This window comes from Trachemys scripta, chromosome 13, assembly GCF_013100865.1.
Source record: "Trachemys scripta elegans isolate TJP31775 chromosome 13, CAS_Tse_1.0, whole genome shotgun sequence".
NCBI classification, from domain to species: domain Eukaryota; kingdom Metazoa; phylum Chordata; order Testudines; family Emydidae; genus Trachemys; species Trachemys scripta.
The window spans coordinates 7,235,706-7,251,835 of record NC_048310.1 but is presented as its reverse complement, the minus strand read 5'-3'; the positions used below and the strand labels follow the sequence as shown (position 1 = coordinate 7,251,835).

The window sequence follows — 16,130 nt, the reverse complement described above, 5'->3', positions numbered from 1 at the left end:
TACCAATCAATGAGAATCAGCTTATCTTTAGGAAAATAACTGAAGTACAAATGCAAAACAAGATTGATGATATTAATCCAAGTTTCCTGCTTGCTGATGTAAATCATGATTAAAATCAGTGATTAAATCATTTTGATTTAAATAAATCCATCCCCTTACACAATAAAAGCAGCAGCCAACCTCACTCTTATGAAGTTGACAGGGAGACATCTACTGCAGGCAGGAGGAATGGGAATAAAAACACAGCACAACACAGAATGCTGCTGTGGCTAAGATGCAACTTTGGGGCAGCAGAAGTTTTAAGATATTCAAAACTGCAGTAATTCAGGGCAGCTTTAAAGGAGTTGATCAAATGCAGCTTTAACATGCATTGAGCAGCACCATTCTAGTTTTTTAGACTAAGCCTGTGTCTATACTACGGACCTTACAGCTGCGCTGCTGTACGGTCTCCTGTGTAGCCGTTCCATGCCGATGGGAGAGAGCTCTCCCGCCGTCATAATTAAACCACGCCCAACGAGTGGCGGTAGCTGTTGGCGGGAGAGTGTCTCCTGCTAACAGTGCTGTCCACACTGGTGCTTTGGTTGGTGAAACTTATGACGGTCAGGGGTGTGTTTTTTCCACACCCCTGACCAACAAACTTTTGGTCAGCCAAAGTGCTAATGTAGACAAAGCCTCAGAAGTCTGCTGTTGGCCTAGGATTGACTGAGGTGGTGCCACAATTTTCTGATCTGCCACTATCAAAATACTAAGTTCTAGAAACAACACTAATTATTCATATTTTTAGCACGGCTGGAAAACTCTGCCTATTCTCTCTAAAAAAAAAATGTTAAGTTCTGATGATATTCTCTGCACCATCTAAACACAAAGAAAGACAGTCCCTGCCCCTAAGCACAACCTAAAATATTGTTTGCAGTGCCGTAGCCGTGTCAGTCCCAGGATATTAGAGAGAAAAGGTGGGTGAGGTAAAAGCTTTTATTGGACCAACTTCTGTTTTTGAGCGTATCTTTAGGTCACCTGAAAACGAGCTCTATATAAGCTCAAGAGCTTGTCCCTTTCACCCAGAAAAGTTGGTTCAATAAAAGATATTACATTTTAGATTAACAAGATGGGCGAGGTATCACTTTAGTATCGCTAGTTCTAGCCAAAAGTCTGCATGTCATTCTGGAAAGTTATACTACGCACACTATTATTTTAAACACAGAACTTCAGGAAAAGAGAAGTATGACCTGAACATGCTTTTGGTAAAGTAACAGTTCACTCCCAAATGTGCCCTGTCCTGATCCAAGGATTTAAAATCTCTTTTGGAGGTGCCTTTGCTACAATACTGGAAGATATATGCACGCCATGGAACCCACATTTTCAGTAACCACAAGCCAAGTCCTTCAAGAGGATGCAGACACTTCATTACAGAAGTTGCACTCTACTTATGTACTTTTTAAAAAAAAATGTATGAACTTTGAAGATAACCTTCAAAATAAGAAACACAACAGCTCAGGGGCCAAATTCACAGACAGTATAAGCAGCCGCACGCAACACTATTTCAATCAGTCAGTGGAAGTTCAGCCCTTCCATCCCTCGAAGGGAAATTCTCTCCTATGCAGAGGGCCAACACAAAACTTATAACAGCACTTATGCCCTAAAGCAGGGAACATGGGATACACACAGGAGTCAACTTAATCTCGAATTTAGCCCATAGCTTCTCTCTCTTTTCAAAGACACTGGCTTACAACATGATATTTTTCTGTAATTAAGTGAAAACTTGATATAAAGACAAGGTACCATCATTGATTTCGGTCACATCCCCACCCATATAGGTAACTCCCATTCAGATCAACATGCAGTCCCGCACACAGACTAAGGAGCCCCACATCAGCACCATCACCAGCTTCTTACCTTGCCGATTGAAATCCATTGGTGGCTGTTTGCAATCCTGAGCTCGGTGACCACTGGCCCCACAGTTGTAACAGGAAAGGTTCCCAATTTTTTTGTGGCTTGAACCATTGCTGTTTCCCATCATTCCTTGTGCCTGATACACCCCTGCTGTTCCTGCCATAAAGTTCTGCATTGGGGGCACTGCAAACGTGGACTGCCCACTCATTACAGAGTCTGGTGTTAAACCACTGTTGTAGGGAGAATGAACCATTGGAAAAGTCGTGCTGCCGTTGTACTGCTGCGTGTTGATGTAGCCATTACTACATAAAGGATTGAAGGGTAGAAATGGAAAGGTAAACATTGAGGAACCTGAAAATGGGTGCTGGAAATAGTTAGCATAACTGACAGTCATACTGCCTGAACCACAGTTCCCACTACACCCACAGGAACTACACACCATACACCCAGGCGGTTGCTGCTGCTGCTGTTGGTGGTGGTGGTGGTGATGATTCTGATTTGGTACTGGGATACTCCCTGCAGATCCACTACTACTGCTGCTGCTATAGAAATTGTTCTCAGCAACAGATGAAAGTGTGGGGCTAGAACTGGGGGCAGGACAACTGGGCAAATTTGCCATGTTTGCAAATGATGTGGATGGGTGGCTGCTAGAAGAGGCAGTGTTACTGTTTGCACAGAAGCTGCCTGGCATCGGAGCCACTGGCATACTGCTCATTGCAGAAAAGGCAACTTTGGTGTTGGCTGTATACAGAGCAGTCCGGGGATTGATTATTGCAGGAGAGACACTTATTTGCATATTGCTGGAGCAGGAAGTTTGCCCAGCAGTGGCAGAATCCGTAGGAACAGAAGAAGATACCAGGAGCTTGATGGGTGGACGTGCCATATGGAAGACTGTGCTGGATGTTACAGTGGCAGCAGTACTTGCTTCCGCTATTAATGATGTCTGTTGAGTTGTTTTTATCACTCTGTCCAGAGTTGAAGCATGTACAACTTTGGTTCGAGGACCATAGTTAACCGAAGATGAAGAACTGTTTTCAGGAACTCCTGAAAGTACTTGCAGGGGCTGATGGGGAGACGATGTGGGCATCACATCAACCACTGTATTTCCAAAGCTCTTGTCCATTTTAATGCTGCTTCTAGGTCCAGGTGAAGCTTTATTTCTTTCTTCTAGAGACAAAAGTGAATGCACAGAAGAGGAAAGTAGCTTCACGTCTGTATTTCGCTCTGACTTGTGCATCGCATTTAGCATTCGAATAGGGCTGATGTGGGTGGAGGCTGCTGTCATCATTTGCATTGGCAAGATATGGTGCCCAGAAGGATTGGAGCCTGCATCATTCTGCACTGGTAGAACCTGGGCTGTGGGTCTGGCGGAGCTCGAAGTGAAATGATTTAGTAACATCACTGGCTTCTCCTTTTCTGAACTGTCCAAGTGAATCTCTAAACCTAGAGACAGAAAGATCTATAAATACAGCTACTTCACTGGACAGGACAGATCAACACAAAAATAAGCTTTGCTTGGTTTTCCTTACGTCTCTCATTCTCCTCAGCACTATCTGAGCTCTCTTCCCTGGTCTGGATCCCCATGGGGCTGGAAGAGGAACTTGAGTACTCAGAAGAACTACCTTCTCGGGGAAGCGGGTGGGCTGGCTGATCCACATCTACACGCAGCTCTAGGGATAAAGTATGCGTGATAAATCAGTTAGAAAATATGAAAACTATTTGCAAAATTTTATCTAGATGACAAAAGCCTGGTACAATACTGCAGTTTATGAATGTGTCTCCCGCTATGCTCTAACCCTTAATACACAAAGATGCTTCAGGCTAGTGGGGATTCACATGGGCCTGAGGAGCAGGAGTCCAGAAAAGTAATGGTTACTCAACAGCTCAAACAGCTCTTCATATGCAAATCATGGAATGATAATTGTATGTTTGTTTCACTCAAATATCACCAGGAACAAGATTCCTCATGCAAACAACTAAGTTTTGGAAGAACATAATCACAAAGGACTGACACAAAGCAATTCAGTTTTAATTTGAGGTTGGGGCAGTAAAGCTATGAGCTTGCTGTTGTGCGAGAACATATCCATCCTATACCTTATAGCTTAAGATGGTGCACTGCTCTTTAGATTGCTTATTTACCTGCAGCATGGTTGCCACGAATACTCTGGATAGGCCCTACATGAGTGGTAGGAGGGACCCTTGCCACTCCACTGCTGGTAACTGAAGAAGGTGTTGCTGGATTTAGGCACCGTTTCTCTGATTTTTCTCTACAGTGAATGGGGTGGAGGGGAAAAAACAATTGGTTAAAACAATTTGGTATTTAAACAGATTTTTGAATGAAATTGAGGCAGATGGGGTCTATGTTGTCTAACTCAGTAATCGTAGTACAAAGATTATGCTAATTTAAGATGCACAAATATGAATATTTGGAAATTAAATCAATCTTAACCACCGCTTCTTGCCAGCATTTACATTGGTCTTTCTTGTTATATGGTATTATACTGACCCGCTTATTTGTACAAGGTATTGAGGATAAAACGTCACAAAAGAAGAGACTGAATTCTATCTGATTAACTAAATACAGCGAAACAGAGAGCTAGCCCTTCATTCCAAAGATGAACAGGAAGCTAAATGCAGAGAATTTAAGAGATAAGTTAAATGTGATTCAAACTTTACAAAACCTAAGGCCTGGTCTACACTACAAAGTTAGGTTGATGTAAGTCCCTGTGCATCAGCCTCATTGTGCATGAGTTTATACTCACCAAGATAAGTGCCCTGAACAGCGTGGAGCCATGGTCGACCTACTAAGGTTGATGCAGTGTGAGTGCAGACACTGCACAACCTGTGTCAACCCAAACTGTCCTCCATCAGCTGTCCCACAGTGCCCCATTCCCTGCAACAGTGACTGCTTTGGTCACAATTGTAAATGGCAAAAGCCTCCCCATTTTAAAACCCTCTGCATATTTTTGAAATGCCTTTTCCTGATTGCCCACCTTAGCTCTCTCCCTTGATGTGTTCAACTGCCCAATAGACCATGCTGGCTCCACACACTAGAAGCACTTCTGCCTGGATTAGATAGCACAGCTACGGACGAGCTGTAGAAACATGATCATCTACAAATAAATGGCACAGGGGATGCAAGCAAAGGGGTAAGACAGGGATCAGCAGCAATGCCGCATGAAAGCAAAGGGACTGTGGCTGGTATACCACAACATCAGGGAGGCCAACAAATGATCTGGTGCTGACCCACAGACCTGCTGCTTTTATGAGCTACCTGCCATACTGTGGCGGAGACCCCACCAACACCAAAACCAACCCACTATAGATACCTCACAGGAGCCCAAAACAGAGACCTCCACTGTGAACAGTGAGGAGGAGAAGGGGGGAGATGTGGCAGGGGGAGGCAGCAATGTCACAAGCCAGGACCTGTTTGAGACTCCACTACAGTCTAACCAGTTCTGCCAGCCAAGCCTGGAGGAGCCCAATGAAGGGGAAGGGACCTCTGGTTCTTGTGTTATGTGAAGGGGGAAATAACCCTTCTTTATTCACTCTCTCCATACCGGTCAGGATTTATATATCCTCCCTTAGTCATCACTTGTCCAAGATGAACAATCCCTGTCTTTTTACTCTTTTCTCACCCCAATCATTTTTGTTGCCCTTCTTTGTATCTTTTCCATTTCTAATATATCTTTTTTGAGGTGGGGCAACCAGAGCTGCATGCAGTATTCAAGGAATGGGCATAGCATGGATTTATATACAGCAGACCCTCGCTAGAATGCGTGTCTTTATAGTGCGAATTCTGTTATAGCACGGGACTGCGCATGGATCCCAAATTTAATTACCTTAATTGGAATCCATGGTAACATGGTCCCCGCGTTAACACGGGACCGCACAAGGATCCAAAACCCCACGTTCTAGCGGGGGTCCGGTGTAGTGGTCTTATGATATTTTCTATCAGATCATCTCTCTGTTTTCTAATGGTTCCTAGCATTCTGTTAGCTTTTTTGACTACCACTACACATTGAGTGGACGTTTTCAAAAAACACTAGAACAGTTTTAAAACAAACATTTCCTTGCAGCAGAGACATCAAATATATGGTCAGCTAGATGCATTTATGTGGCCAACTTGGCATATTTGGATTCTACAGAGCTACCCTTTCAAATGTAAAGCTAATGTTTTTCAATGTGCATTACTTTGCATTTATCAACACTGAATTTCATCTGCCTTTTTGTTGCCCAGTCATTCAGTTTGGAGCACTGGGGTGAGCTCAGCACGCAGATCCAAGAACATGGTCTTTTGCATCCAAAAATTCTGCAACCACTTCTCGTCATCTTAAACCTGCATTACACTGTGATCCAACCATTCAGTGCTTGTTTCTTGGCCCCAAAAGCTGTGCTCCACCATCTGAAGCTGCTCCATGAATGCCAACAACAACCTTGGATTGTTTTTCTCTATGTCTCAGCAAACTGTCCTCCATTGTTGCGGTACTTCCTGCGAGTGTGCAGATAGAGGAGGATCATGCATCCTGTACTTGCGGAGTCCCCTGTACTTGCGGAGTCCCTGAGAATACCACAGAGCTCTGTGGGCTCCATGCTTCTGTCAGAGATGGTGGACTCTGAGAAGCGCTGAGCAGGTTTGTGGGATTTTTTTTAAAAAGTCATGAAAATGATGGGATATGGATGGCATTATGGGGTGGAGAGAGCTGTATGCTGGGAACTTGACCCCTCGCTCCCAGAGATTCCTGCATGACTCATTACTACCCCACAACATATTGCGAAAAGTTCCCAACAGGCTTTGAGCTGGAGAGTAGTGCATGGCACACTGGGATATCTACCCACAGTGCACTGCACTTTGTATCGACACAAGCACTCCTGGCGCGTATGTGCAGTGCCAACGCAAACAACCAAGTATGCATGTGCCCAAGTGACATACAAGCTTCAGTGGTTGCATGCCAATGTAACTTGTGTCGACCAAAGTTTGTAGTGTAGACATGGCCTTCAACTAATAAAAATGTGGGAGGGGAGTGTGGTGTGTGTACCTAAACATGGAACAGTTTTAAAACAAATATTTCCCTGCAGCAGAGACATCAAATACACTGCTACCTTGATATAACGCAACCCGATATAACACGAATTCAGATATAACGCAGTAAAGCAGTGCTCCAGGGGGGCAGGGCTGCGCACTCTGGTGGATCAAAGCAAGTTCAATATAACTAGGGTTAGCATATTTCAACAATCAAAAAAGAGGACGGGAGGAGCCCCGCCCTAGCCCCGCCCCCGTCCTGCCCTAGCCCCACCCCTGCCCCTTCCACTCCCTCCCACTTCCCGCCCCCTCAGAACTCCCAACCGTCCCCCCCACTCCTTGTCCCCTGACTGCCCCCTCCTGGAACCCCTGCCCCTAACTGCCCCCCAGGACTCCATCCCCTACCTAAGCCTCCCTGCTCCTTGTCCCCTGACTGCCCCCTCCTGAGACCTTCCCCACATCCTAACTGGCCTCCTAGGACCCTACCCCCTACCTGTCCCCTGACTGCCCCAACCCTTATCCACACCCCCACCCCCAGACAGCCCCCCGCAGAACTCCTCACCCACCTAAACCCCCCCCCCCCCTGCCCTGACTGCCCAAAACCTTACACCCCCTACCCCCAGACAGCCCCCCCCGGAACTCCTGACTCATCCAACCCTCCTCCCTGCTTCCTATCTCTTGACTACCCCCTTCAGAACCTCCCTGCCGGTTCTCTGGCCCCCATACCGAGCGGGGGAGGGGAGCAGGGTCAGAGCTCCTGACTGCCGGAGGCCCGAAGCGAACGGCCGGCCCGCGATCTGCGAATGCAGAGGGAGGGAGAGAGAGGAGGGGAGTGGTCTCAAGTTGCAGAGGAGAGGAGGGGGAAGTGGAGGAGGGGCTCTGGCTGCCGGAGCCCCGTGCGAGTGGCACGATCCGGCCGGCTGCCCTGTAAGCTGCGCACGCTCTGCATGGGGGGGAAATCCGGACATTGACAAATTCCCCCCGGACGCTATTTTTAACTCAAAAAAGCCGGACATGTCCGGGGGAATCCGGACGAATGGTAACCCTAATATAACGCGGTTTCACCTATAACGCGATAAGATTTTTTGGCTCTCGAGGACAGCATTATATCGAGGTAGAGGTGTACATGGTCAGCTAGGTGCATTTATGTGGCCCACTTGGCATTTCTGGATTCCACAGAGTTAACCTTTCAAATGTAAAGCAACTGTAACCAATGCAGTGTTGTTTGCCTGAATCTGCAGAGTGCGCAGATGAATGACGCACAAATGTGAACCCCCTCACTTCTGCATTAATCTGGTTTGGGGGGTAACCCCAAAGCTCCATGCCAACAACTATTTATTTACAGGTCATTTAATCAGATAGGATGGAAACCAAGTGAAAGCGAAGCACAGGGATGAAGGGATTTCGAAGTTGCTGCAGGGAAGAAAATGCAGAGAAAAGAAAGGAGGAAAGAAAAAAAAAAGAAGGAGGATAGGGAAAGGAGAGAAACACAGGACAGAAAGAGCATTGTTGCTAATGGTGAGAATGTTTTGCCACTGAGTGATGCTGAATTCAACCTTAATAATATTGAAGACAGGAAGGAGTTTAGTTACTATATACAGGGCATATGCCACCTTTGATCTTGATGCAAATATCCCACTGATATGAGTTGCTGTTTCATGGTGAACTGAGGGGAGTAGGTAATCCTAAATTTATGCTCCAGGTTACAATTTAAAATGGAACATGGCCCTCGTGAAGTTTACACATCTATCCTACAAAGTCTGGGATTCAAATACTGCAGTTCTGAAAACTTAAAATTGAAAGTGACTTTCCTTGTCCAACCTGAGATAAATTAGAAAACAAACACAGGAAGAGCACAAATAGTGAAAAGTAATGTGGATTTTTAAAATTCTTCCAGTGTTAATAATTTAAGGAGTAATTAGTAGCATAGTTCAAGGAATTTGTTTACTTTATGGTTAAAGTTGACAGTGTGCCTTTGAACTTGAGTTCACCAATTCTTTTATGTGCTTATCTTATCGGCCTTGAATAATCAATAATAAAACAATAAGTACTAAATATAAAAAAAAAAACACATTTTCGAAGTGCTTTTCAAACTAATTAAGCCTCCATACCCCTATTAAAAAGAAGTGGAATCCAGATTTACACATAGGGAAAGCCTGGAAGGTTTAACAAATTTGCTCTGTCCTCTGTCCCCAGAGCAAAACCAAGAGAAAAACTGGGATTAAATTCAGGAGCTTGTACAATTCTAGTGCCATCTAACCATATTTTACCAACTGAAAAAGCCAGACAGACTACACACCCCTCCCCACAACACACATACTTACTTTTCCAATTCCAGCTGGGTCTTGAGTTTTTTCTTTGCTCCCATGGTGAGGGATTCAAACTTATTCAGATCTTCTTCAGTAAGGCTCAGAAACTTTTATAGGAGGAAATATGGAGCTGATTTTACAGTGTGCAATATATGGATACATACATTTCAAATGACCCTACTGTATTCTCAGTGATTTCCAATTCTGAGAAGCATCTTGAAGACTCTTGTTTTACACATGTATGTGAATTTTAATAAGTTTTATTCCAATTTTAAACTAAAGATTTAGGGCGGTATAAAAATGGAGGACTTGGATATTCCAAAGAGGTTTTTAAAATTAATTACTAATATACTGTTAAAATATTTGCCTATATTGATCATTCACAATAAAGACAACATAGTCTGTGTGCACACTGAAAGGCAATTTTGTATCATAAATGAGCCAAATAAAGTTTTAAGTTCTGGTTCCCTAAAAAAAAATCCTGCCATTTTGAGACTTCTCCCCAAGGTATCTAATAATTATCTGGGGACTATAGGAATGACATAGCATACAGGAAACAGATAATTTTGGGACCAGTCAATTTGGTGCAAGAAATATTTGACAAATTTTGGGAAGGACAAGTTGTAAGGGGCAAATTAAGGTTGAAAATTTCTACCACTCTTCCCTCCAGTGAATACTTAATGTCCATAGCACTACCACTAGCTCAATGAGGGTAAGACTGTAGCAGAATGCAGGGCCATTAACTACTACCTAGCACACAAGGAGGGCTTGCTGTAATGTCAGAAGCGGAATGATGCCTGTGGCAAGGTGGTGAGAGATGAGTGAACTGTAGGTTGGGGATTCTTTTGGTTCTTTTTGTTTATAATAAATTGTTTTTGATTGACACTGATAAAGACCTGCTACTGAAAAAGTCATGCTGATTATTGCTGCTTTATTCGGCTGACTCAACCCAGAGTATACCAGTTGGTTATCAAAAGTTAAAATGTAATGTATTTTCCCTGAATGTGTCATTTAACACAGAAATCATTTAGCTATCACATCTAGAGCACAGTTCAGTTTTGTTGCATGGGTCAATCTAGTTGCAAAGGTACTGTGAATATTTTTCAACAGAATATACATACCAATATAAGCACAGCAGTTGTTTGAAAAAAAAAAAAGTCAAACATTAAAATATGCACAATTTTGTCAGGATAAGGAAAAATGACTATATATATTTTTCCTGAATGAGGAAAATCAAATTAGAAAACTGTGGCCTTAGGCCATAGTCATTGAAATAATATCTTTCAAGCCATGCTGCAGTGCTGAAAAATCATTGCAATTCAGAGCCATGACTTAAAAGAATCAGAGGATTTAATCCACCAGAGGGCACTCAAAGTTCAAATATAGTAAGAGGAGGAGGTTAATTTTACAACATGTATATTACAGATAGAACTGGGTATTAAACAAGTACTTACATTCATCTGATTAAAAGCCAATGTACTTCAATGGCATTCATGACACTTTTTATGCAAACATTCATGCAATGCAAGTGATTTTTGTTCACAACGTTTGTGGAAAATGAAAGCATCTAACACTCATGCATGTTTACCCACACACAAGCTCACTTCAGAAGTGAATCCTGACATGCATTTGGATAACCAAGGCTTTTACAAATAGGAGGGAAAAATCAATCAAGAAGAAGAATAAAATGTGACTTAGATGCACATCAAAGGATGAATAGTGAACAGGAAGCGCAAAGGGGGTTTGTAATAAACCAGACGTTGAGAATTCTGAACAAACTAGGAAATATTTAAAGTAAGTCTCTAGATAGTTCATCCACAAAAACAGGAGGCCATTTCATCAAATAAAGTGTTCCTACAAATAATTTGCCCAGCTCTAGCTACAAATATCAGCCAGTCTAAATGTAAACATTAGCCTATTTTGCTATTTCGCTTTTCTATACGTGCTAGAGAATATATGGCTTATTTAAAAAACGGATTCCTTTCTCCTATCTAGCCCACCACTTTACCTTCTCCATTGTGAGTTGTTTGAAGACAGGATAATACTTGTGTAACCGCAGTTTCCTGAGCCAGTCTAAAATCCCATTTTGCTCCTGGGTCTGGGGCGTCTGTGAACTGGAAGACAACATGGGTGAAGAGGTGTCCATTTGGGAGCGGTAGGCTAAAGATGAGCCTGTACTCCCTGAATGAGAGCAATGGGGCAGTGCAACTGAAGAAACAGCTGAGTGCTGTACATGGTTCTGTGAAGACTGAATACCAGCTACTCCACATATAGGTCTGCAAAATAGAAAAATAATTGGATTTAGCATACCGAATTACTGCCATTCAGAGTTCAGTCAGTATGATCATACACACACACACACACACACACACCCATTCACCAATAAAATAAAGGACCATGTTTCAGGGATCCAACACACTGCTTATTTTATAAATTATTCATTTATACTTTTAAAATCCTACACTACTAATACAATGAAAACAGTACAGGTTATGTCTAACGTTAAAGTTGAGATTCCAACATTGGCATAGCTTTCCCCATCAATGCAATATATAAAAAAAAATCCATTGTGAAATGTTTTTTACACATGTGGAGTGAGTGAATCTATTCAGTTAACATTATTTTCCCCCTTGGTCTTTCCATTTCCAGGTGAAGAAACAAGAATCACCTCTCAGCTGTAAAGTATTCATTACTCTATTTCTGGATTTGTCAGATCCTAAGCAAAAAGGCAGGAATATGTCTTTCCTTCTCTTCCCATGGCTGCCTTGAGCCTCTGTTGGAAGAGGTCAGTGTCCTTCCTCAGGAAAGCCAGATTCACAGTTTAAAAAACACTGCCCTTAAAGGGAGACACTCAACTACAGTATGGAAGAAACACTATGATGGGCCTCTAACAAAACCTAGGTGATATTAGAGAAGACCATGGCTGGGTAATTATGTCTCCATGAGGATTATTATTATTTACTACTTGTATTCTGGTACTGCCAAGGAGACTCCAATCAGGGATCAGGGCCCCATTGTGCTAGATATGGTACACACACATATAAAGAAAAAATGCTCCCTGCCCCAAAGAGCTCACCATGAAAGCAGAGGGCGAGCAACAGCGTTTTTGCCACCCCAAGTGGCGAGGAGGGAAAAAAAAAAAAAGCCGCGATCAGCGGCACTTCGGCGGGAGCTCTACCGCCACCGCTTCATCCTTCAGCGGCAAATCAGCGGCAGGTCCTTCCCTCCAAGAGGGACTGAGGGACCTGCCGCCGAATTGCCGCTGAAGAGCCAGATGTGCCGCCCCTTTCCATTGGCCGCCCCAAGCACCTGCTTGCTGTGCTGGTGCCTGGAGCCAGCCCTGGCAACAACAGATGGATACAAGCCACAGCTGGGGCAGTGCGAGGTAACAGTGAGACAAGTATGACTAATATAATAAGCAATAATCACAGGGAATTCTCCCACCATTGTGGGTCAGCTGGTTCTAACAACAGTAGGAGTACTGATGTAAACTGATTGTCACAGTTTTACCATTCTCAGCAATTTTGCTCAGGGCAGGTAAAAACACCACGCAAAAAATGCCAGCTGCTTGTCTACGCTAGAGCTCCCACCTCTGCTAGCATGAGTAGAGCTGTGCACCTAGTGCTAACATTTCCTAAAATCTTCAGTGTAGTCAGTGAAACCACAGCTTTCAGAGTTCATTGCGCTGAGCGTTCCACAGATTAACACAGGTGAGCACGCACCCCCAAGTCCATATAACAACACTGCATATAAAAAAACCCCTCTCTCGAACAAGGGCATGCAGATAACTACCTAAGTGAAAGAATTTTACAACTCTCCATTGGACACAGAAGTCAGGTATCTCACCTTCCAGATGCACCCAGCGTAGTGACTACTTTATAGAGAGAGGGGTTGCCAGGACCTAAACAACAGGAAGATTTAAAAAGTTTTGACTGGCATCAGTTTACTAGATTTATGTCAATAACATGTGCATTTTAAACTGTTTATTTAAACTCACTTGAACTCTGAAGTTGCTGAGAAGAAGAAGAAGTGCTGAAGAATTTCTTGACATGGTCATTTTTCAGCACATGGGAAGGTAAGGATGCCAAATACCTAAAAGTTAATTTACAACATTATGTTTGTTTTGCAATTGACCACGAAATCAACACTGAAATCAAGAGTGAAATTTGCATTTACCTTTATTTTTTTATGCCTATTGAATTCTTGCTATTCCTTTATACTGTCTCTAGTTTGGTTAACAGTTTACAGTCAAAGCTGATTACAGACTTATGAATACAAGAGGTTGGAACAGAGAAAAATTACAAGACAGAGTGTACAGGGATAAACTTAAAAATTGCCTCTAAAAATTGTGAAACTAAAGCCCATAAACTATAGCTGTCTACTATTGTTCACGCTAAGCTTTCAAATGAACAGCAGGCATTTGAGTATATAGCGCCTGGCAATATAGTAAAATAGGCTGTAAAACTGGTGTCACATGTTTTCTGCTAAGCTCATTCCTCTTTTTGGAAACTAAAGATGGCAATCTTCTAGAACTTTATAATGTATAAAACATACATTATATTAATGTGTATTACCAGAGTTTTTCTTAGGAAGCAAAAAAAAAAAGTGTTTGGTTTTCACCTGCCAAATCATCTACATATTTTGAAAGCACTAAAAAAATTGTTGAAAAGTAAGGGAAAAAACAGGGGGAAATGTTTTGACTGCATCTTCATATTTGTAATGTCTAAAAAGACATTGGGTCAAAAGTTACTTCTATATACGGTTTCCATCCTGAAAGTTCACAGTTTGTTTTCATAGTTTACAACCAAAGAGACATGAGTAAGTCACTAATATGAAAAATGAAAACATTGCAATCTGGGGGTCTTTATTTGGTAATGTATTTAGCTTTTTAAAAATAAACATCTATCTTTCTCTGTTGTGAAGATACAAAAGAGACTCCACTGCTCTGTTAACCTAGACTTGTAGAAAACTTGCCAACTAAACAATAACAGTGACAAAGATATGAAGCCTAAAAGGGATTATTTAAATATTAACATTATTTATCGTTACAATCTAAGCATACATCTGTTGCCTTTACTCTGGCAAAATGGTGTCCACCAGTGCCGTTCCACCAACAACAGTAATGGGGAAAAAATGCTCTGTCCTGACTAGGAAAACATGGTGTTTGGCAAGCATACTAACATGTTAATTAGCATGTTTTCCAATAACACTTCATATCCAGAGCAGACAGGTATCTAAAAAGTCAGCTGGTCCTTGTCGACCCTTAACTTAAAATCTGCTTGTAGAACTCTTTTAGCACTTTGAAATAAACCAACCAAACCATTTGCTTGCTGACATCATTTTGCTTGACAGTGTTCCAAATTAGATAGGTTTCAGAGTAGCAGCCGTGTTAGTCTGTATCCGCAGAAAGAACAGGAGTACTTGTGGCACCTTAGAGACTAACAAATTTATTAGAGCATAAGCTTTCGTGGATTACAGCCCACGAAAGCTTATGCTCTAATAAATTTGTTAGTCTCTAAGGTGCCACAAGTACTCCTGTTCTTTTTCCAAACTAGATAGTTTTAAACTATTATGGTTGGTCCACAATGGCCAACTGAGTCATTTGGGAAAATCCTTTTTAAAACCAAATATTAATATGGTTTTGTTAATAGGATTTATGTGAAAGAGCTTAAAACTTCACTCTTAACTTGCTTTGTACTGGAAATTATCTAAACGTGATCACTTTTTCAAGGAACTTTTTCCACCTTAAGGCTGTAATCCATTATTTGCTTCTACCAAGGAGCCCCATGATTTTTACTTCTTCGGAAAGTGTAACTTAGTGCAATGTGACCATGTCGATTTCTACACATAGGGTCCAAGTTTGTCAAAACTCTTGTACATTGAAATTAATGGAATTACAAGCAACTATGTTTGTAGGATTAGGCTCAAAGTTCTTGAAAGTAGTTTAAAACGTAGACAAGATGTTTCTATGTCCTGATTCTCTCTCTTGCTCTCTCCCCCCCCCCCCACCTTTGGACAAGGAAGCCAAGCGGCAAGTAAAAATTAGCTTTCAGAAGCATACCTAACATCTGATTCCAGGTCCATGTGGTTCCTTTCTAGGTAAAACGAATCTGAACCAGCTAGGCAAGGAATGAATTTCTCCAAGTTTTCTTCTGGGTACAGCTGAGATAGCTAAAGGAAGAGGATATTATAAATTGGAAAAAACAGGTGAAAAGAAGGCTTGTTACTTGTCATTTGAGGACCCTGAAATAGTTCATGAGTTACACATTTATGGAGTTCAATCTATCCATGTTATCTTAGGGAGCTTCTAAAATATAACTGAATAAAATCACATATAAAGACAAAGTAAAGTATTTTAGAGTCCTTTACCTTTGAAATAAATTCAGTCACTTCAGTAGAAGATTTGGTTACCAACGTCACTGAAGAATCAGACCACAAGACCTTAAGAAATGAAAAGTGTTTGGTTTAGTAACTCAGCACACAACTCTATGGTTAGCTCTAACAGCCTGGACTCAATAAACAGCATGTTTATTTCACCCATTATGTGGATAAAGGCTTGGACCATCTGTATGTTTGGCATAAACACGATAAAAAATTTTGTTCAAACCCAGTTACAGTCCCTCGGCTCACTATTTTTATTTGGAAGATGGCTGCCTACCCTTCTTGCAGTATTTGACTCCTGCTAACTGCCATTATAGCTAAGACTATTCAGAGTTCTTAAATGTACTTTACATTTTATAGAGCCTTGCCAACTATAGCAAATGTTAACACCAAATGGGAGAAACACTGATTGGAGAAACATTTTCCTCCCATTGTTAACTGAAACAGCTGGTTTGTAGAATCTGAACTACACACTGCAGCATGTTACAATGCTCATTTGCAATCAATCAATTCCATATGTAATGCAA

The 16,130-nt window shown here is 42.0% G+C and overlaps 1 protein-coding gene across 1 annotated transcript in view; it reads right to left on the bottom strand.

Moving 5' to 3' along the window:
* The window catches only part of ZCCHC14 (zinc finger CCHC-type containing 14), an 89,582-nt gene that overhangs the window by 6,440 nt on the left and 67,012 nt on the right, over positions 1-16,130 (bottom strand). Inside the window, exons 4-12 of the mRNA XM_034788832.1 lie at positions 15,592-15,663; positions 15,284-15,393; positions 13,220-13,314; positions 13,069-13,123; positions 11,231-11,498; positions 9,238-9,329; positions 4,030-4,157; positions 3,420-3,560; positions 1,894-3,333 (exon numbers count right to left, since the gene is read on the bottom strand). Coding sequence (XP_034644723.1) covers positions 1,894-3,333; positions 3,420-3,560; positions 4,030-4,157; positions 9,238-9,329; positions 11,231-11,498; positions 13,069-13,123; positions 13,220-13,314; positions 15,284-15,393; positions 15,592-15,663 — 2,401 coding nt within the window. The remainder of the gene's footprint in view (positions 1-1,893; positions 3,334-3,419; positions 3,561-4,029; positions 4,158-9,237; positions 9,330-11,230; positions 11,499-13,068; positions 13,124-13,219; positions 13,315-15,283; positions 15,394-15,591; positions 15,664-16,130) is intronic.